Source organism: Caloenas nicobarica, chromosome 5, assembly GCF_036013445.1.
Source record: "Caloenas nicobarica isolate bCalNic1 chromosome 5, bCalNic1.hap1, whole genome shotgun sequence".
Lineage (NCBI taxonomy): Eukaryota > Metazoa > Chordata > Aves > Columbiformes > Columbidae > Caloenas > Caloenas nicobarica.
This window is the reverse complement of record NC_088249.1, coordinates 55,806,283-55,829,532: the sequence shown is the minus strand read 5'-3', so window position 1 is coordinate 55,829,532 and position 23,250 is coordinate 55,806,283. Positions and strand designations below refer to the sequence as shown.

The window sequence follows — 23,250 nt, the reverse complement described above, 5'->3', positions numbered from 1 at the left end:
CCATTACTTTCAGGTGCAACAATTAGAAAAGGAAATCATTCCAATATCTGAAGATATTTCAAACTCACAAACACCTAGATTACCATCACAAAAAACCATATTACTTTTCTAAATACTTAAGAGTCTAAAGAGTAGGATCAAAATGCCTGCATTTATGAGCTCCTTATAGTGCCATGTACAAACCAGACTCAAAAAGAGACCATAACATCACATTAAGATTTTTCTGCAGATTCTTTCCAGCAGAAGCCTTAAAAACATATGCACAGGAATATACTTAATAAACTTTGCAGAGACTTCTGCAGCAGCAGCTGGTGGTCTTGCTTCTGTTTAACTTGTTTATAAAGTTTACCCTGTTTACAGTGGGGCTTAGCAGACAGGAGGTTGCTCAGCATCAACCACCTCAAAGCTGTTCTGCTTTCCATAGGAGGAAAAGCAAGGGTGTGGTGCTCTCCACCTGCTCTGAGAGTTAGAGACTTCCTTATTAAAAGACCTATGTATATAACAGCCTGCTATTTTAAAACCAATCTATGAGTGTTAAAACAAAAGGAAACAACAGATGAAACTGAAGGATATTTGCACCTCACAAATTCAGTCTCAACACACATGCTGTAAATTGTTATTTTAACACATTCTAATGCCACACGTTCAGTGACTTAACTCCAGAGAGCTTCACATATTTAAGAAAACATGTGGTGCTCTTTTGAGGTCCCTTCCAATCCCTAACGTTCTGTGATTCTGTGTGATTCTGTGTTAGCTACAGGCTGCAATTTCTTACATTTGACTAGAAAAATGTAATCCATCTCCCAAACATACTTCTGCTGTAACTTCATGCTTGAATCTTCTGCACATTATTCCCAAGTAGCCTTTCAGCAACTTTATCCAAAGGGGAGAAGAGCGGAGATCTACCCACTCTCTCAAAACAGTATCACACAACCTAAAGTGCACAAAAACTTAAATTTCTCTGCTACGCATGGCACTAGCATTACTTCTAGGTTTAATGCTTTGCTGCTGTAAGGGTAATTGGAACTTGTCTAAGCACTGCTTTCTCAGCAGACACGTACAGATTTATGGCAGAGCACCTGACGGCCAGCACAGCCTGGGAACACAAGAACTGTGGATTGGACCACTGACTTCGAGTCAAAACAAAGATCAGCTTCCAGCATCTATCATGATTTAAACTGGAAATGGCTTTTCTTGACTTTGAGCTTGAAGAAAGGTCATGCAGACGTGCACGTCTATCTCCCAACCAGGTCCCACCACTCCCTTTCTCCCCTCACCCTCAAAATTCAGGTTTCGGAAGAGAGTCGGAAAGAGGCAAAGTGCTTACCCCCGATCATGGTTAGATCACCTTTAATTCTAGCACCTGAAGTTATACACGGATTTGCTTAATAATCAAGTTTCAAAGAACTGCTGGACACATTCAGTAAGGTGACAACTGTGCAATACCACTCAGTATTTCAATATCAGGGAACATACTCTTGAATTGTTTAAACACAATCCACAGAACTCAAAATTAAACAACCATCCACAGTTTAACGAAACAATCAGTTAAAAGTCTTACAGTTTAATAATTCACATAATGGTCAGTCTTTAGTAAGGGATACTGAAATTCATTAAAACACAACACTAGATTTTACTCTATGGGTGTGTTGGGCAGGCACATAATTGGCCATTCTTGGGTATCACCAGAAGAATAGGGAGAAGTTTACCACAGTTTGGCAAATCCCACATTTTGTCAGTTAAAAGTGAACTGTGAGAATTAAATACTCATCTTTACATATACACAAGTTATGCTGTGAAAGCATATTTGCTTACAAACATATAAAAATACTTGTTAACTAGTTTGATAAGAAAATAATGTATAAAAGTATATAGCAAAAACATTTAATCATCTCTGACAATGGAAAGATCAAATTCATTTTTATATCACATGAAACAAAAACAGCTACAATTTTAGCTTTCCTTAATCCCTTACCCAGAAACACAAAGGAAGACAATTTGTTTCCAAACAAATGATGTGAAATTTCTTAATAAGCTGAAATGCCTCAATCCAGAATGAGCTCAGGTATTTGGCCATATCCTAATAGTAGTAGTAATCATCCTGTAGCTGTTCTGGATTCATAAAATAAATACAATAGACTGTTTTGGCCACTGAAACAAAACTGCAGCATAAATGAGAGATGAAAATCTTTGCTGACAATGAAAATCAGTGTAGGTTTCTTAAGGCTAGCTGAATACTCTAATCTAATTTAACTGAGGGCAAAAAAAGCCAATCCACCCCTTTTTTAAAAAGTATTCTCTATACTTCAATATAGGTCTTTGTAATAGCTAATGAAATGTCAGAAGTAAAAATAAATTAATTCACAAGAGACAACTTATGCATGACTTCAACACCTTGTCCTACACGGTTTTGTTTCATCTCCTTTGCGAATAAAACTCCACAAGGTGCAAGCTCTTAAGGGAGAGAAGGAAGGAACTGTGGTATTAAAGAAGCAGCCTTAGTGTTTTGTTTTGAAGTCTGCCCCAGGATGACTGAGTCTTCTTCAGGAACTATTCTGCCAGCTCCTTGGACTAAGGCTATTCTGGTGACCACTTTTAGGACATGCACATATAAGGCTAGACCAATACCAGAAGTGATGTAAAATGATGGAAAGAAAAAAGTAATCTGGCAGTTGATAGCTTGGTTCTTGGGATTCTCAGAAAATTACACAATGGCATCCTTTCTTGTCTTTTTCTTTCCGTGTTGGCTCTGGTGAAGGAGGGCACTCTTGCTCTTGAAATTTCCTGGAAATAGATATTTCAAATTAATCATAAAATCATTTCAGTTAAATAAAAATACACACTGTATTTAAATTTACTGGTTTTACACTTTCACAGAGGATGGACTTTTGACACTCAAACTACTGATTTAATGAGTGACTGTTCTTTTGTGTTTGCCTTTTTTTTCAGAAATACCATCATTTACAGAAGGCCAATCTCTGATTTAGTTTAACGGACTTAACAGGTGATCAATAAAATCTGAAATTAAGGTGAAGAAATTATCTTCCAAATACATATTACATTCACATAAACATTTTTCCTAATACATGGGAATATTTTATAATGGAGAGCATTGGTCAAAGCTTACAGGTACCAGCAGATAGAATTTTCTCAGTGACTTCCCACTACATTTCAACAAATTTGCTGTAGCTATCCATTAATGTGGGAGCCTTAATTATCTGGTCTCAAGTTATCATACCTTATAACTCTGACAAGTTCATGAAAAGCTTGGTCTACATTCAATCTGATTTTTGCTGAGGCTTCCATGTACGTTACTTTAAGTTGGCGTGCTAGCTGCTGACCTTCCTCTTGTGTCACCTGTAACAGACATAAGTCATCGCATTTAAGACTTCTGCGGGCACATTCGTATCAGTAGACACTCCATATACACGTTAAGGATCCATAATGCTTATCTGGCCACAAAATAGTTTCCACACTATCCACATAATACCACTAGGAAACAAATCCATGTAATACATCGTTTCAAATCCAAGTGAAGACTTTTTAAAACAGTTTTGCAACAGACAAAGGCTGACCCTCCAGGGAATTTCCCTCACTGCAGCTGCCTCGTCTTCAGTTCCGCAAGACTGAGTTTTCCTTCACAGGCAGACAAGAGTCCCTCACTCCTCCTCGAACCTTCAGTAACATCTGCTGGGTTACCAACAGAACTGTGAATACTACTGATAAATTCACCTTGTCCCTGTCCCAGCTAAATCTAGAGAAAAAAAAAAAAAATCAGATTATTTTTAAAAACAAGAACTGATGTTTAGCTTCTGAATCTTTAGAGAAGTAATTCTTTTAAAAAATCTATGACAGCAAGATATTAATACTGCCAGTTTTAAATGTAGCTTAAGTTACAAGAGATCTAAAAATCCATAAAGCCTTCAGGCTACCTAGAGAAAAGAAACCCTGTCTACCTCTTGAATCCTCAGGACAACAGGAGGAAGCGAGATGAAGAGGAAGTAATGAGCATCATAAAGAGTTTGTATTAAATTGAACATGATGAAGCAGAAGGCAGGAAGCTAGTGGACCATTATAGGAAGAAGAAATAAGTCAGTCACAGGGAAAAACCAAAGGAGATCCCTGGGTATTTTTGGACGCAGTAGAAAGCAGCGGGGTCAGACAACAGGAGCAGCGCGAGGCAGGCGAGGCTTCCAGGGGAAGGTCACCCGCGGGGCTGGGGAGGAGAGGGCAGCGTTCCGTGATAAAAGGAAACAGCACGTCTTGCCAAGACAATGGCTAGTGGAAGAAATGTCAAAGATTACACTGCTGCCACAGAAAAGCGTTAAACCAGAATGTGGAGGGCTGATTCGATGAGAACAGGAAAAAAAAAAGAGGGTTTATTTTTAATTTAGTTTTGGAAAGGCACTCAGATATGCGCTCAGATTAAGAAGCTACACAGAAACGTAAATAGATGGGAATAGAAAAGCATCATTGGCAGTGTTCACCACAGGGCAAGATACAGAAGTACTTTTAAGCTTGCAAAATACCTTCCTAACAGCTACACACACAGTTTGAGAGCCTCTACACAAGGAATCGCAACATGTTTGATTCCTCTGTCCTTAGCACCCCCACTGGTATTACATCCATACATTTACTGCTGAACTGAGGGCTGCTCCCAAAAAACCCTCAAGAAGCTCTACGAGGAGCCCCCAGCACCTCGTGCCACCAGCTGGAGTAACTCTGGATGCATCCGCTGATCTCAAACACACATAGACACTCTGCACTTATTTTGGTGTTACCACCATCAGCTGAAGAAGCCAAAAAACACCCTCAAAACCAATCCAGCCCCAAGATCAACTACTGGAGCTGCATTTAACTGCAGGGCACAAAGTGAGAATGACTGGCATCTTTCAAGCTTCTGTTGCTGTCTGAAAACTGAATGGTATTCAAGATTTTTGCTCCACTAGCTAAAATAAATGCACTTCCACCTACCTCTCCAGCCCCAGACATTGAAATACCCTTATTCCGAAGGTTAAGAAGGCTGGACTTTAAGAAACATTTGTAGCTGTTTTCTGGCACATCAACGACACTGTCGAATCCCCCAAAGTTTGCATCAGGGCTGCCAGAACCTTCTACGCATCTCTGCCCCACTTATCAGACAAAAGTTCAAGTATGAATATGGCAATTTTTGCAAAACTAAACCCCCTTCGTTTTTGCCATCTCTGCATAGACCACTGTAGCCCCAGAAACTGAGAGTCTAACATCTAACAAAAATAAATAGTTGGGAACATATAGCCCTGAGGAGAAACTGAACCCAGTCTTTAAAAACACATGCTTACTACTTTCTTCATGATTGTATCCGAAACACATTAGAGGTACAAGTCAAAATAGCACTGTAATGAAGTCAAGCTACACTTCCACGACATTCTGCATTTAAAGTGTTACATTTACTGGAGTGTCTGCAATTCCTTATTCCAAAATAATCTTTTTGTCAGTCTTACAAGTATATTGTCAAGCAGCTTGTGGTCAATTTTAGCAACCTCAACACACAAAGTCAGTTTAAAAACATACTTGGTTTTGGATACACTACAGAAGCGTTTTCAGTGTTCAGGATGTAAATTAGAGGCCAGAACATACCAGCTCCATTTTCAAAGCTGAGGAAAATGTAGTAAGTACAAACATAGAAATACTTGAAAACAAAAACGTTGAGTTTACATCTTTTTATTCTCCCTTCTCAAGTATGACAACCCTGTGTCATGATGGGTTTTTCAGTAAGCGTGATGGGACACTTTAAATGTCACCAGCAACATAAGAACTAAATCCTTTTCCTTCAAAGAACAGTATTTGCTTTTGATGGAAGAGAACCACAGATTTTTCTGGTAGTAACCATGTATGTGTGTGTGTTGGTTCTGCAGTGAAAATCTCTTAGTTTTGGTAAACTTAAGGCTGAACATGAATGAGAACCACTCACGATGCTTATCTTTTGTTGTAGGATATTTTACTGATTGTTTTTGGATATCATTCATTCACGCTGTTCAGACATTTGGTAAAAGTTTCTCAAATTAAGCACCATTATAGAAGATATTAAGTAAGCAAATGGAAATTCAGCACCATTACAGAAGATGTAAGCAAATGGAAAAGCTTATTCCCCAACTCCCTAAGTTAACAGTCTTCTTACTGAAACAGTTTCCATTTGAGTATTTGTGCAAGAATCCTGTGAACATCTCTCACATTGCCCTCCCTCTTCACTATTGTAACTGAGAACTATCAGAAATATATTAAGTTTCTCAAGTTTCTATTCTTTCCTCCACCTAAAGCAGCTATACAAGACTGCCTAACCTAACACCACATCTGTATTTTGCCTGAACACTCACACAAAACTAAGGGCTGCATTGTAACCACACCAGCAGGGAACAGTTCAGTGTCTCCTCAAGTTTGAGAGGAATCCAGTTCTACCTCTGTGTGGTCACCCTGGCATGCTCTGGGCACAGAAACACCATCCGCTCCTGTCGAGAGCTCCATCACTCCTCACGAGCGCATCTGTCACCCCATTTTCTGCCTCACCAGCCCACCCACCAGTGCTGCTTGTTCACACTTACCATGGGCTACCATGGTGCTCTCCTGAAGGGGCAAGTCACTATCCACTTACTCTGTTTTGTCCATGTTCTCATATAAAATGTCACTTTGGTAGGCACAAAATGTGGTTGTGAAGCACTGACACACAGTCAAACAGACAGACTTGCTGTATTCAAACACTGCATCAGACACCTGATGGTTGTTACCCGTAAAGCTCGAAAATCAGGCACGCCACGGGAAGACCTGAAGGTACGATCCGTCTGCGAGAACAGAGGCATCACTGTACACGGCTATAAAATCTACCACCTCAAGAAGTTATTGTCACGCTTTCACAAAAGTTCGCAATAGTTAAGAAAAAGGCCAAAACAAGTGTTCATGAATTTGGATAGGCCATGACCCAGGTCCTTGTACTTGCCCCCTCTGCCCCCGAAAAAGCCATCTTGGGCCAAGTTATTTGTGCAGCAGAGAGTCTGCAAAACCAACATACTAACTGCTCATTTCCAGCATCTAGGCTGATGGCCAAAGTCAAAGCACGAGGCCTGGGACAATCAAGCTTTGCTCATCTTCTCTCTACACACGAACTGAAGTCACATGAACCTCTCTCTAAAACCTCACTTTAAAGGTATCTAACAGCACAGATGATCTTAGCACTAGGTCACTGTATTAGTTCAGCCATGATGCAAAAACAAGAATGAGCATTTAATGAAACCCAAGCACTTTCCTGTTACAACTTGGATTTTCCTTGAAACCCTGCCACCTGGGGAATGATCAGACTTGACCCTGTTGTAGCTAGCAGTTATCTACAAAAAGTCCTGCACTGGCAAGTCTACTCCTCTGTCAGTAGTGTTTATTACTAAAACATCTGGTGCTCTATTGAATTGTTTTACTGTACAAACAGCCAGTGTTGTTGGACAGAAGCTGTTGTAGAGAGTTGTAGAAAATTTACCTGTTTAAAAGAAAGACTGCTACATGGCATTTACTCTAAGGAAAGAGCAGTAAGAGATGGTGCTTCAATTTTGGTTTCACAGTCACCAATACGTGACTGACTGAGAAATCTGGAAACACTAGTAACTTTATTCTTTATCATACAATGACATTCTAAAGATTAATGCTTACTCATCCTCTAATAACTCATTTTTCTTTGTCAACCTAACCTATTGATATTGAGGACTTTGCCTCCCATAGCACAAAGGACACAAATGGAGTTCAGCAGACTTTTTGTAATTTTATCTATACAGTTATTAGCTTAGCAAATCACTATTTCAAACTTCCTCTTTTACCTCTCTTCTTTCAAAAACACCTGTGAGTTGACCTATAATATATTACAATCACCACTATTATAGACTACACCTTTGGTATCCCCCAACACTTAATCAAGACCACACTATTGTCTGTGCAGTTCTGCTGTACAACCCAGTTCATGTACTTCCTGAGAAACAGTTGCCACCACACAAGGATTATTAGTTATGCATCATTTGCTTCCAAATTTATGGTATCACAATGATAGTACACTGTTCAACTACGACTTAGTTACTTACATAAAGGTGATGGTCGGACCCTTGAGGCATCTAAAACTTTCATACACATTCAACTCTTTTGGGCTCTAGGAAGATTCGCGTGCTAATTCTATCAAGCATCGTTTGCCAATCAAAACACACACCAAATTACTTTATGCTAGTTCTACGCTCTCAGAAGTAGCACGTGTTCTCTATTATTTCACTGCTTCGCCTCCTGTCTTTCAGAAAAAGAAGACAGATGCCTAGTACAAGTAGTTGTGCTCTAATAACTCGTATCCAGCTTTCTGAATTTCTAAAAATTATATTTAAATTCTGAAGCTGAAAAAAATACATTTGTGATTAAACAAAACAGTAAGATGACTTCTTGTAGTAGTGCCAGATAAGCAAAAGGACTGCCCTGTGATACCCTAGCCTGGTTTTGGTGTAACCAAAGCCAGGCCTGATGCACCAGCAGACTAAAAACGCCGGAGTGCAGAGGACCAGCACTTCTCACGTTTTTGCCCACAAGTTACAGCCTGGGTACACCCCATGTCCTCCTCCCCAAGGGGAGGGAGCACACTCGCCTTTGCCCCCAGACCTCCCATTGCAGCAAACCCACCGCCAGAGCAGGATGATCTCGCTCGTCAGGCTGAAGTTTCTCCATCCTTGGGGAGACCCGGTGGCAGGACTGGTTTTCAGCCACATTAGCAAGCTGGTCTCGCTGCCTGCAGGCCCACACGGAGACTTGATGTAGTGGAAACAACCCCACTGACGAAGCTGAGACTCTGGCTGCGTTTAACGTCCAGCTGATAACATCTCACTGCTGCTGCTGCCAAAAGGCGAGGTCTCACTTTCTTCCCCCCACCCCAACTCCTCCCTGCTCTCCTCCATACCACAGTCCCACCCCTTCCCATGCTTCAAGTGCTGGCTCTCAACTCTTTCTGCAAGCCGATTTAACTCACACACGTCCCAGAAAGCCATTCCAGCTCATCTGTTTCTCCCCCCGTCTAGAGAGATGATTCAGCTCCCAAAGTGATTCAAGTGAGAGCGAGGGCCAGCAAAGGAGAGAGCAGGAACGTGAGGTCAAGAGGGAGGGGAACCTCTCCCTTCTGGGGACCAATTATCTCAGCTCAGCATCCCCAAACCATTCCTTCAGACTGACTTCGGGCCAACTGAAACACACCATGTGATGGGGAAAGGAAGAGTTAAGAACACATAAGTAGCTGTTTCAGTAAACCCAGAGGTGCTTTTTCAGCTACAGCTGAGGCATAAGTTATAATGGAAGTCACAAATTCACTAGTTTGCACATAAATTGCATGTGAGCGATAGCACCAAAAGTTATGCTCATCAGCATCTAATCAATTAAGGTGATTAATGTAGCCATAAAAAGCAAAAGGAGCTCTTGGGGACATATGCTTTTATTTGCATTCATATATAAGCAGCAAAACTGTGAAGTTAAGCAATTTGAAAACAGCTGCCTTGAGCTTGAATGCCCACCAGCCCATCAGCATCTGCAAAAGCAGCAAGGAATCGGGTACAGAGGGACTAGAAGGAGAACAGGCGACAGGCACCTCTTTCTTCCTTTAAGGGACAAACAGAGGAGGTATAGTAATATTAGGAGGGCGGAGGAGAGAAAACAAAGTTCGTAACTGTTTCTAGAAATGCATCTACAGAATGACCAACTATAGTTGCACGTATCCTCTGAGAACTGGGGTTAACAGCAGCCACGTTATTTCCCTCCCAAAGCACCTGGATGTTTGTCCTTCAGCAATTACAGTTTGCAGAACAGTTCAGTTTCACCTGCATGGTTTCCACACCAACATTTGTGCATAAGATAAAGCAAATTATGTTCTGGGACCAGCAAGGTTAAATTTGGGGATTTTGCTGGGGGCATGATGGTAACTGAAGGGTGAGAGAGTTTCACCTCTGCCTCAGGGACAGGCTGACAGTTTGTGCATGTGTGAGGACATGAAGTTACTTCTGATGAGTTCATGAGCTACTTCTGTGAAAACCTGTTTCAAGACAGAATCTTTCAGCATAGGTTTTAATTTTGTCATGATCTTTCTACACAGGTTCTGGGGTAAAGAGGTTGTGACAATCAAAGTAGCATACTCAACAGGAACTTTTTTTGTACTGAAAGTCTTATGCAGTATTCAAGAAACTCATTCAACAACAATGTACTAACCCACTAAATTCTTTAACATTGAGTCTAACTTTTTTTACTTGTTCCAGCCACTGTTTTCTCAGATAAAAGGTTTTATTTAGCAAAGAACAAAACCTATGTAAGCACTTGTGGACAGAAACTAAGACATGTCCTGGTACACAAGTCTGAGAATATCTTATTGTTTAAAGCTCTGTTTTCCTTATGAAACTCAATTATAGCAATTTTAGTAGTATTTCGTTTATTCACATAAAAAAAAAAAAATAATGTGTTTGCTACCAAGCTTTAAGAGTCATCTTACTGTCTCAGGAGAAAATACTAAACCTCTGAAATAAGCTGCTGAAGACTAATACAAGTTTGACACCTGTTTCTTTCCTGCTGATGCAGCAAGATTATTTTCATTTCAGCTCAAATCAGTTTGATTCATGAAAGAGTAAACAGTGAAAACAAATTTAAAGCTCCTTCTTTAAATCATTCTAAACTAAATCTTTTAAGCTCCTTTACAACTAGAGGCGAGGTTGAAATCTGCTAGTTTCAAAGCTTTAATTTTAAGGTACATAAATACCACAGTAATTGTGTTGCTGTACTTCCAGCTCTTATAAGTCAGTTACACAGAAGACCAGTAGCCAAATAGAATGGCCACCCATTTATACATCACAGCACTGAATGGTAAAAGCAACAGCCCTGAAGTCTCAGGATCGTTAAAGCCGGTGCTGGAATGCGCTCTGCTTGGCACAGCGCTACAGTGAGTAACAGAACGGAGGAATTAGACACGTTCATGCCTGAGTAATCAAGGCATGACAGTAAGCTCCAAACTCTGGATGTGAATAGATTTGGTCTCAACATAATCTCACTGAGTCAGACAGAAGATGTGCTGTACGTGGAATGCCATCATGCTTCTAAGATTGCTCAAGTACAGAAACTGAGTGTAGTTGTGTTTCTTGCATTGGAATTAGTATTATATGATTTTTTTTTTCATTTGTTTCTTGTTCCCACTCTGGTTTCGGGAGGAAAACTGCAAAGTTTCTAGAAGAAAGTGAGCAGCACCTAATAGCAAATGAATTACCTGTCTTTGGTGGTCCAGATCTGCTTTATTACCAACTAGAATCATAGGAAACTCATCACGATCTTTCACTCTAAGAATTTGTCGCTGAAACTTATAGATTTCTTCAAAACTGTAAAAGAATAAAAGCAGAGCATCAGTGCACTAATTCATAGACTCTTGGGTTCTGCAGCAGTTCAGAGATGATGAGTCACCTGTTTGGACTTGCCCTGCCATGCCACACAAGCACCGACAGCTGCAGGCACTCCGGAGTCCACTGTCACAGCATGACCAGTCAGAGAATCATTCAAACACTCAACCTAAAAACATCCCCAGGTTAGCTATGTGTGATGCACTGGGCTTAGGTGGGGCTGCAGGGTAAGCAAAACACTTACTGTGTCTCAATCTAGAGGGACCTGGATGCCAAAGTGTTGTGGAGAATGAGACAAATCACAGTTCATTCTACAAATATTGACTCTGGAGTTCAACTCTGGCTGGAATACTCAGGGTCTAGAGACCCTGGTGATCAATATTTCAGCTGGCAGCCTCCACAGCTACTTCTAGGAATTTTAGGGGAAGCTATCAAAGTTGGAAAACGTTATTTCTTGAAGAACAGAAAAATGGCAGGGCTAAATCATCAGAAAGCTTTCCAGTTACCACCTGAGTTGGTACTGATGCTGTTCAAGCAGTAAGGAATATTCCATCAGTGCTTAAGGGAAGGCGAGCAAAGCAGAAAGCTTCTCCAAGGACAGTATATTAAACAAGCTAGTTCTGGTCCAAACAAGGATTTTTTTAAGGGAAGTGGGGAGGAGAAGAAAAAAAAAAAAAAATCACTGTTTAAGTGAACACTGTTAAAGCTCCATCACTACATAAGGAGCTTCAGCACATTTGCTTGCAGACAATCAACATGTCCTTTAGAGCACAGACTTCCCAAGCACTATATTTAATTCCAGGCATATAGTCTGAAGCCATTTACACTTAGATTTGCAAACTAAAATTTGAAAGCAAGATGCTCATCGGTTAAGAAAGTTGCCTTAAAAAAAATTATAATCAGACATGACAATGCCAATCCACCTCATCCATATAAAGCAATCGTAAAAAGATAGGTGAATTAGTATGGCACTAAGCACCATTGGCCCTCCATTTAGATATGCTGGTTTAATACTTTGCTCAGAAGTCTGTAGCAACTGGAGGAATTTGAAAGTTACCAACTAAGTCATCTAGATTTTTTTCTTACTTCAGAATTACTTTCCATCACAGAAGCAGGACAGACACTGCTAGCAGATACTTCACTGACAGACAAGTCAGTCTTAAATCAAATGGGTATCAGAGCAAAAATGACAACTTTGCTCTTCAGAAATCTTTGAAGGCCTTCAGATGAGCAAACAAAAACTTTTTAGACAAACCAAGGAGTTCACGTGACGACTTCAAAAAAAAAAAAAATCTACGGTCCTCTGTAGAAAAAATAGTTGTTAACACAAGTGCTCACTATGTCTTGAATCCACAGACCAAGATCTCCAACAGAAGAGCAAGAATCTCTTCTGGACAGTACATCAAGATAAATTTGTACATTTAGCAGCATTCTTAAGTGTAAGATACAGATGCAATGGAAACATGCTCACGCTCCACAGAATATTTATCTTAATTCTCATGACAGATAGAGCTGCTAATAAGATCAGAAGTAACTTAGAGCTTGAACTGGACCTGTAAAAGGGGGAAGCAGGGGCAGAATCATGGACAACTTTTTTTTTTTTGGCATTTGATCACTCTTCTGTTGCAACTTGAAACAAGCAGAAGAACAGATCCCTGAGCACTTCTCCTTTATTAGGACACAATCTGATAAGCTCAATGGAAGAAGATCACAGCCCAAATATTATGTGATTGTCTGTATATACACGGCGGTTTCCTACTCTTGCAGTGATCAGGAGCTGCCTGACCAAGCTCCATGAGCTTCTAAAAAAAGACGTTTCACCTCAGCTCTGGGGTCAATCAGTTATGGAGGTTCCAGTCAATTCACGGGAGCAGAGCGAGCACTGCCAGCAAATGTATGAGACAGACCCTGAACTGGACACGCCTGCTCAGAAATCCAGAACCAGTCACTCGACATTGATGAGCACACGGCAAGGAGATATTTCTAAGAACTGATGAGACATTGTTGAATGGTGCCACTAGTTTAAATTTGTCGCTTCCAGGAAGCTGTTGTACTCTGGACTGCAATGAAGTGCTTGAATAGAATTGCTGTTATTTTGTGCATGCTTTCAAGGCATCTATTGCAAGAGACAGACACTTTCAATGAGTGATTGGTTTAAAATGGGTTTTCATCAGTGCTGAAAGAGCATCACATCACAATCTAAGAGTGAATGCACATGTGTGAGATAATTTCAATAAAAGATAAGCAGCAATTTAAAATTAATCACAACTTGTTTGTTTTAATAACTACATCAGGCTTACCTTCCTCTATCAGTGACTGAGAAAACAAGCAGAAAACCCTCGCCTGTCCTCATGTACTGTTCACGCATGGCTCCAAATTCTTCTTGTCCTGCTGTATCCAGAACTGAACATAAGCAAAACATTGATTACTACAGTTCATGGTCTTAGAGTATAGACTGAGAAAAAAATCCTACCTAGCAGGATATTTTGAGAGCCTCTCCTGTATGCTGTAACTAAGCAGAAATCACTTTTTACAGATACTATTGGATTTTTGTTAAGATTCCCAAAAAGTTCCTGGACTGGCTGAACAATTCAAGACCTACCAAACAATCTGAAAGACAAAGTTTGGTAGACTTTTGCTAATCATGACCAGCTGAAACAACCAGTAAATGCTTACAGAGATCTGGTGATGGGGCTTGTTTTTTGCTGGTTTGCCCTTAAAGAAATCACTGACAGTGGAGAACTGAAACTTTTAAAGCAAAGCATTCATACTGCACTGGAGACAGGCAGCACACAACAGCCAAGAGATGAGTTTTTCATTCCACCAGGGTCACCCAGGTAACTGTCAAGAGTTACATAAATTCTCCTAGTTTTGTAGGCACTAAAGTTTCAGGAATAATTCTCAAAAAAAATTGTCCAATTTACTTCAAAGAGAGACACTTGCACATATATAAGACATAAGCACTTTCAATCCTGGGTACCTCATTAATAAAACAAAGGTAGGTAGCTTTTACCTGCCACACACTTACATAAAAAGCCACATGCTGCACAGTTGTTCGCCTGCATTATATTTTATGGACACAGATGTAAACACAGGCAGCGACAGCCACAGCCTGTCAGTACCACACTTTAGCGAGGCCACTTACTGTCCAAGCGCGCAGCTCTTTCATCTATCACACATTGCTTGGTGTAGGAGTCTTCAATCGTGGGATCATAATCCGTAACAAAATAGGACTGCAGAAAAGAAAACAAGTTTGTGTGTAAGACAAGCACGTACAGGACACTCATCGAGTAAGATGCTAGAACTGTATGCTTGACAGCTTGGGGAACACGAGCAGGTTTTACCCGCGTATACAACCATTTGTCACTTTATCCAAAACGTAGCAGATAAGCGTTTTCCTGTTCCTATAAACGCTCCTAATTTGTAGCAATTACTAGCAGAGTCATGGAATTTACTGGATTCCCACAGATTTTCTAGTATTTTTTTAGAGGTTTCTGGTAACTCCTAGAATTTTCCAGGAGGAATCCCTAGAAACTTTTCATTTCTGGCAGCTTTTAAGGTCTCTTGTAACTGTTAAGTTTCTCTGAACTTCTGGTAGGGTTTAGAAGTTTTTCGGATTTCTCAAAAGTTTCCAGGATTTCCTGCCCTGCTCCCAGAGCCAGCAATTTCTAGGAAGCACCAGGGTTTTTCCCAGCTGTTTCTAGAATTCTCTAGCAGTTTTATAACAATTTCTAGCAACAGCTCCACACAGCACAAGTGGCACTTAATTGGTAAGCTGAATAAAGTTTAGTGCTTCATCCTTGTTGCCAGGATTTCTCTCCTGGTGTTAATGACTTTAAGAACGCACATCCTCCAAAAAGACAACTCCTGAAAGCAGATAAAAGCCTTTGTCACCCATTGCCTAAACACGAGGCTCCACCAGATACTGCCAGCCTGTTATTTATCACCCGAACTGCAGAGCAAAGCACATTCTGTTACATCTTTCTAGAGACTGGGTGACCTGTTATTGAATACTGGGGTAACAATGCTATCTGAAAAATACAAGTTTAGATTTCAAAGGATGGACTTCTAGCTTGCATGTAGTCACAGCAAAGTAATCTTCACCCAAAACTAAAGCACAGCAGCACAACAAATCTGAACTCTGATAATCAAATTCCTCCCTTTCGGGCATGCATGCACCCAGATGAATGCCACAGGAACTGAAGGAGTCCTACCTGCATACGTTATTCAGTTTTGTAAGCCAGTAAGGAAACAGGAATGCTTTAAAACTACATATTGGCTCTTAGGAAGCAAAAAAAAAAGAGGTGGGGTGTTTTTCTTGCATTAAGAAGATAACCACCCAAAACAGGGTGCATCTCCTTGTTCATGTCAAAATTAATAGTTCTCACTAAAGCATCCCTCCCATCAGACAAATTCAAAGGTACCAAACAAGACATCACTCTCTTCCTCTAAACTTAAAGCCAAGTTAACAGACACCATTGTAGGGAAGACAAACAAAAAAGAAAAAGAACTGAAATTGCAGCACTAGCCCACTAACCTTCTCCAGACAAATAATTGTCAGTGCAGAACACGGTTAAATCTGTTCTTGCAGACATAGTTTTATTAAGGTGGTTGTATTTGTTCTTGCCCAGTTCCACTGTGGAGTAGCCCCCGAGGGCTGGCTGCAGCACCCTGTCCTGACTGCACCCCGCTCACCCCGCATTCGGACACATCCGCAGCAGGTTGCTGGTTTAACAGAGACATGGGCTCCCCAGCAGAGTTCATCAACTGGGCTGCAGCTGCCTTACTGGGAAGAACATATCACCAGCTGTAACACACTTTACCAGCTGTGTATGTTACACATAACCTATGCTCATATACCACCACCATGCAGTTGGCTAGAGGAAGAGTATGTCCAGGTTGCTGCTGATGTATATTCATTTAGATCCAACAACACACTGATAAACTGCTGTCCCCCCCAGAGCAGACATGGAATGGCTGTGCACATCTCCTTTGCATGTTCAGCAGACATCAGCGATCCGTCCTCTCAGGATACACCTACACAGCAGTCTCAGTCGTTCTGCATCAATGGCACCACTGTGTAAACCTTTGCATAGCAATAACATTAGAATAACCACGTTCCTCTCCAAGAAGGACAAAATCACAGCAATATGCCCCACCAGAGATACCTGTGACACATGAGATGCTATAATTCACTCCTCTCTCACAGTGTTCTGTGTAAGTCAAGTTGCTCATTTCTGGAGAATAAATGGTTTCTCCCTCATTTTAGAACATTCAGTCAGGCTAAGCAATCTTGCCCCTCCAACCCTTCCTAGAGCCCCACCCACAAAAAAACCCAACCAAATAAAATCACCCCAACAAATTCAAACAAACCACCAGGCATGGGATCCTAACTGGAGCACACAAACTTCATGTTTTCCAGCAGAAGAGTGCTATTTGCAGACAGCAGAACATCTCACCACGGAACAAGCACCCAGAAGATGTTGTTCTGATCACAAGTTGTGCCTTTACCTTGCTTCTCTGAAAATTTAAAGAGGAAAAAACCACAGCCTTCAAAACTGTTCTTGCCTTTTGCCTGTATCCATGACTCAAAGTGTTATCTAGGAGCGTAAGAACAGTCTTTAAGGAATGAATACATGAATAAATTCTAAATTAGATCTCAGCTCCTCTGTGGTCTTGAACAATCTTTGAAAGATATAAGAGATTCATTTATGTGAACATACAAATGTGTAAATAAAACCACTTACAGAATCTGACTTTAAAAGGGAAGATCACAAGGAAAAATTTAAGTCCTATGTTTCACTAAGGAAAATCAAAGTGATATTTACTAAAAAAAAAATTAAAAAAAAAATAAATCAACAAACCACAAACGTTAAGTGACTAAAACACAGTGTCACTATCAGTATATCTAGAAATTCACGGTTCTGATTTGGAAGATAGAGCACGCACTCTGAAGTTACTCCCTGTCTCTCTCCAGCTTGAACTTTAATTTCTCCATCTTGCAGAAGAGTTAGTGCCTGACCCTTTACATCGATAAAGCAATAAAGTATGCCAAGTCTTAAAGAAAAGGGAGAATTTGGAATCAATTTATTTCGCTCTCATGAAACAGTATTAGCAGACCACCTAAAGCAGCAAGTTTATATCCAACAAGGGCATTATTTTTCACTGAGAAAGGTCAGAAAAAGTATAGTGATCTCAGAGGAATTCTTCATATTTTCCTTATTATCTGTCCACGGGCCAAGAGCTGCAGCATGTTCTGTAATCTCCAGGGCACTTCTGTGATTCCCTCCACCCTTTTTCATTTCTTTGTTTGTTTTTTTAAAAAAAAGGAAACTACACACAAAGTGAGAGTGCCAGACTAGGTACAGAGACATGGAACACTGCTTCCTCCCCCAAAAAAGGGAACAAGACTAAGTTGCTCTGATCCAGCATCAGCCACATCTCAAAATCAGAAAAAGCTCCCCCATGTAACAAATCTCTTACGAGCAATTTCTTTCCTCCCGTGGAGCTGCACTGCCAAATCTGCTGTCGCAGCTACTACAGGAGAGGTCTGAGAGGCAATTAGTGTTGTGGTCTACCTCCAGGCACCGGGCAAAACTAATGTGCCTGAAATAGCTGCTGGTTTTGAAGGAGTCTTCCCAAATTGCACTGGGACTATTAGCCACAGGGAGCACGTCAACCGCAGCTCACAGGCCTCATTCAGTCAGGGTTGATTTACGAAAATTAGATGTAGCAGACGCGGTATTTATCAAGCTGAGCAGAAATGGACCTTGCTGCTGCTGCGCAGTCAGTGTTTAAAGAATTAAGGGATGGTGAAGTGTATGCTGAAGTATTCCATGAGGCTGTAGCTGGACTTTCAAATGCCATCCGGCAATGGTGGGAAGGGGCCTGCACACCCAGCAAGCCCAAGACCATGCGCAGGTATAAGCAGCTTTGTAGAGGCCAAGGACTTTGTGGCAGAGCTGCTTCTAAGACTAAGAAGAGTATAATTCCAGCAGATGCAAACCACTGCCAACCTACCAGTTTTAAACCAACACCAAGTCCGGACAAATTAGAGGAGCAGCACACTCCTGGCACAGCAAAACTGCGCCATGCCACAGCGCTGGAATACCCAGGCCTGCCCTACTGCTGTCTCCTCTGTGAGAGCTGTATGTGTGAGTCCTAACACTCCAAAGCAGCTGCTCTGCTAAACTAGGAAATACTAGAAAGCTACAGCAGGTATCTCGGATACCAGCTGGTACAAAACACGCTGGACCAGTCTCTAGGGCAGGAGTGTCAAACCCATTTTCAGCAGCGGCCACATCAGCCTCGCGGTTGACTTCAAAGGGCCAAATGTAATTTTAGGACTGTACAAATGTAACTACTCCTACGTTTATACAGCCCTAAAACTATATTCGGCCCTTTGAAGGCAACCACGATACTGATGTGCCCTCTAGTAACAATGAGTTTGACACCTCTGCTCTAGGGTGACCTGTTGCAGACCAGATCTACTCTTCAGGGAGCACTGAGTTGCAATGACAAACCTCATTCCGCTGGCTCCACCACAGCTGGCCACTGCCTGCAGGAGATAACCAAAAGAAACTAAATTTCTTCTATGAAGATTGTAACTTGAATATGCTCTTGTATTACAGCGCTCCCTTAATCGCCAGCAAAAACAAGGCTCTTTCCACGCACCTCCTAGAAGGGAAATGAGAAGCCAAGCCCAGTAGTCTCATCAACCATTCAATTTACCCAAAACATTATGCAACAAGTTTTCTAGGTTTCCTCTTTCTAAGACTGCTAAGGCAATCAAGTCCAGAGATACGAAAGTGTGCCAAGGACATAAGCCCATTAGTGTGTGTGTGGGGGGGGGAACACAAACAAAAAAAAAAAAACCCACACAAAATAAAACACCCCAAAAAACCACACACAACAAAAAAAACATTCCCTCCCACCAAAACAAAACAAAAACACCACACACACAACAACAAAAAACAACCTGCATCCCCACACCACCTACACCACTTGCAGCTGGGCAATCCACCACCACAATCCCTTCCTATACATACACTTGTCATCCTAAATTATATTTCAAACACAATCTCCTGACCTTCGCAGAAGTTTCTACTTGTGGTGCTCAGGAACGATGACACTGCTATACTGAATACTGCTCTAGCAGGCTTTCTCCATTTAAGGTAACAGTAATCCCTAAACCATTGTTGTAATCGCTCAAGTCTTTTGGCAAGGAGAACCTGTGAAAAATCTGCTTTCAGTTCATCATCTTCGCCCTTGCTTATGCTGCCTTTAATACACATAAGGGAATTCCTCCATTAGCTGGACTCGCTTACGAGCTCATGAGTCCCACTCCATAAATTAATAAACACAACTACCTAAGTGAAGACATCTTACATGGAAAGATGGAGAACCCCTGTGCAGTTTCATAGCCCTTATACAGCTTTTCTTTCTTACTCTTCATAAGGTCACTAACAGCCCACAAGCTGGAAAGCCAGTGGATTACTTTCTTTTGCACCAATGCTGAAGTTTTAAGGCAAGAGAGATGTCAGACACTATCAACAGGGAACTGCTACAAGCAGCAGTCCAGAGGCTGCATAACGTGCTCCCTTTTATCTTCACACCAAGCCTAAAGGGTATGCACCAAAAGGCAGCCCAGCACAGTGAAAGCATCACCACAAGTCAATTAAAGGAGTGGTACACGCCAAAATATATATCTATCCTTGCTGTGTCTATAACCTCCATTTGTATTTACTAAATACACACTTCATGTTTCAAAGACTCACTAGTTGCTTATTTAAATTTTTTCCACATGTTTAAGTTTTTGGTTTCAACCCAGTGCAGGCAAGCAAATAGAAGGGTTTCCACCCTCCAGCTGAAGTTACAGACCAGCTCTGGATTTAAATAACACCAACAATTTCAGCATTGCAAATAGCCCCAACGTCCTTCCCAGTTATAATTTGTAAGTCAGAACTTAAACACATTGGTGAATACTGCACACCAAAGCTTCAGCTGTGGACTTGAGTACATTTCCAAACACCTGAAATACATGACCCAAGACATCCCCTAGGCTATAAGTGCTACTTGACATTTAGCAGTTTCTGCTGTGACTACCACCAACATTACTATCTCTTTTCTAGCTTCCTCATTCCTGTAGAACTTGACCGACAACATTTGCCTGCTCCTGACCCACTGGACAGATGTGAAGTCCAATGCCAGATCTGTAGCAGCATGTCTTCACACCATGGGCACAAAACAAACAACAGCATCAGCTACAGCCCCATCACACACACCACACTGATCATACCAGAAATACGGAATACAGAAAAAGACACAAACCTGACAAAGCTCTCTTTTAAATAACCTTCCTCATTTGAATTAGTATTTCTGACATTTGTTCCAAGCCATAGACAAAGTCACTGCCGGAGTTTAAGACCAGAGGTATAGTGCCCTGACCAGTTAGTAGGACCACAAACAAAAACCTTTCTGTTTGAGGTACTTGGCTACATGGTAAAAGCTTTCTCAGACTACAAATTAAGATCTAAATGACTGGCTGCATAAATCAGCTTGTAACCTTCACTGCTTTACCACCCACAGAAATCCTACAGCCTCTGCCTTCAGCTCTTCTACCTCAGAAGAGTGACACAGCAGCCAAGTCCATCCTAACACGACCAGAGCCACACTGTGCCGTCCTCCAGGCTGCAGAGCTTTAGTCTACACTTCTGTCCCTGTCCCTAGAGGTGCACAAAGAGGTCCAATATCACCACAGCCACATTCCTAGAGGACAGGGAGCAGTGACCTGCCACCTCACCCAAGCACTACACTGGCCCAGACCCAGAACTAACATGCCCAGGTGAACTGGTAATGGAGCAAAGCAGCTGCTGGGGCCTCAGCGCCTGGAGAGATTAACTGAAGAACCTGCTTTCACACAACAGCTGAGGTTCCTCAGGTAATTTCTTTAGAAATATTTGAGTTGGCTGGCTAGAAAACAAGGAAAACATGCAGGGGAAAAAAAATACAATAAAACAAAACTGAACTGACTTCTGGAAGCAAACTTAAACTTGGACTGCATTCCACAATAAAGGCATGGACACAGCAAAACAAACAACTTCAGTATTTTGCGGAGCACCATGTACTCAGGTCACAGGAAAAAAAAAGCACACAACTGATTATATGGTCTCTGATAAGCTCATTAAAAACTTAACGTATACCTCCCCAATAGCAGGTGGTTCACCAGGACCTGGTGTTTCCACACAGGTTGAACCACTTGGTGTGGGGAGAGCAGGAGGTCAGTGCTGCTGGGGTCAATGACAGGGGTGCCACCTCTGCAAAGGGCTCAGGCACTGCACAAAGCACCAGCAGGGCTGCAGCGGCTCCCCAGGGCACCCCAGCATCGCCTGAAGCAAAGTGCTTGAGACAGCATTGAGAGTGCTTTGCTGGCATGAACAGCCACCCTTTGTAGAGCAAGGGGAAGTATTTTGGTGTTGAACATTGGGGGCAGTGAGGGATCAAAGGTCTAGATTTATGCTGATAAAGACCTGACAGCAGAGATAACAAGTAAAACACTGGATCATACTACAGAAGGCCACGTGTATCCAATTATTCCATACACATACAAATCTTTAAAAGTTACTTTCTTTTAATTATACAGACATCAAGAGCACCTGTTCCTTTCTTCCGAAAAATATAAACTAAAAGATACTCAGTGCTTGTAAGCAATCGATGATGCTTCCCTCAATTTACGCTACTTCCCACTGTTCTAATGTACACTGCCAGAGTTGTTATGGCTATCCAGGGAAACAGATGTCATTTGTAACTACAATTACTGCAATTATCCAGTGATATGAAACACTCAACAATTTCATGAACAGTGAAAACTGAGACACAAAGAAAGAAGGGGATTAAACTGAAGAAATCTATAGTGAAAGATGCCATGAGCCACATACAAGCTAAACCCCTTGGAAATTCATATAAAAGTTGAACAGTTCTTTTATTTGTTCCTGAAAAACTAGCACGACATACACATAAAATACTGATATTTATGATTAAGTACATACATAATCAAATCTTAATGGTTCTGTTAAGGAAGACCATCACAACAGAGAATGCAAAGTTCTTTAATAACCCATGGCAGCCCCAGAGTGTATCCATTAGATTATCACCCAACACATAATCCAAAGACAGAAGAAATACCAATCGTACATTCTGAATAAGATACAGTAGGTTATGAAAGTAAACATCTGACCTGGTTAAGTACAGGTAAGTCTTCCCCTTTTTTTATGCAATGCATGGATTGTCAAGAGTTTCTGCTTGGTCTGGAAACGCTAAACAAAGCATGAGTTAGTGCTTATACATGGCCACATTTTCTTCTCTCCCTCTACACTCCCTGCCCTTCCATATACAGTGATCACTGAACGAGCACATCAGAAAAAGAAAACTATTAGGAAATCCGTGTTCAGTGCACGGGCATATTTATTGCAGATGGCCAAATACAACACAGCTCTTTTCTTCATGGGCTTTGTTGTGGTCACTACCTAAAGTACCTAAAAGCAAAAGTCACTCTTTCCCTCACAGGTGTTGGGAAACATGCGTTGGGATGGTGAGAGCAAGGGAGAAGGAGTACAGAGGGTAAAATGGCTTTAATCTAAAGACTAATACACATCTCTGAATTCTGTCTGTGCACCTTTAATATCAATATTTCCTAAACGAACACTCAAACTTCATAACCATAAACACACACGTTTCCAGTGATGTTTCTCTAGATACCCATACACTGGGAAATTCCATAGATTTCATCCACAGATCAGCAGGACTGATTTGTCAGGGATTTAAGAGCCACATGGGTTTTGGA

The 23,250-nt window shown here is 41.2% G+C and overlaps 1 protein-coding gene across 1 annotated transcript in view; it reads right to left on the bottom strand.

Moving 5' to 3' along the window:
* Positions 1 to 1,333: 1,333 nt before the first annotated feature.
* The window catches only part of RRAS2 (RAS related 2), a 45,780-nt gene continuing 23,863 nt past the window's right edge, over positions 1,334 to 23,250 (bottom strand). Inside the window, exons 2-6 of the mRNA XM_065635575.1 lie at positions 14,554 to 14,641; positions 13,709 to 13,811; positions 11,282 to 11,390; positions 3,239 to 3,357; positions 1,334 to 2,784 (exon numbers count right to left, since the gene is read on the bottom strand). Coding sequence (XP_065491647.1) covers positions 2,697 to 2,784; positions 3,239 to 3,357; positions 11,282 to 11,390; positions 13,709 to 13,811; positions 14,554 to 14,641 — 507 coding nt within the window. The 3' untranslated portion in view covers positions 1,334 to 2,696. The remainder of the gene's footprint in view (positions 2,785 to 3,238; positions 3,358 to 11,281; positions 11,391 to 13,708; positions 13,812 to 14,553; positions 14,642 to 23,250) is intronic.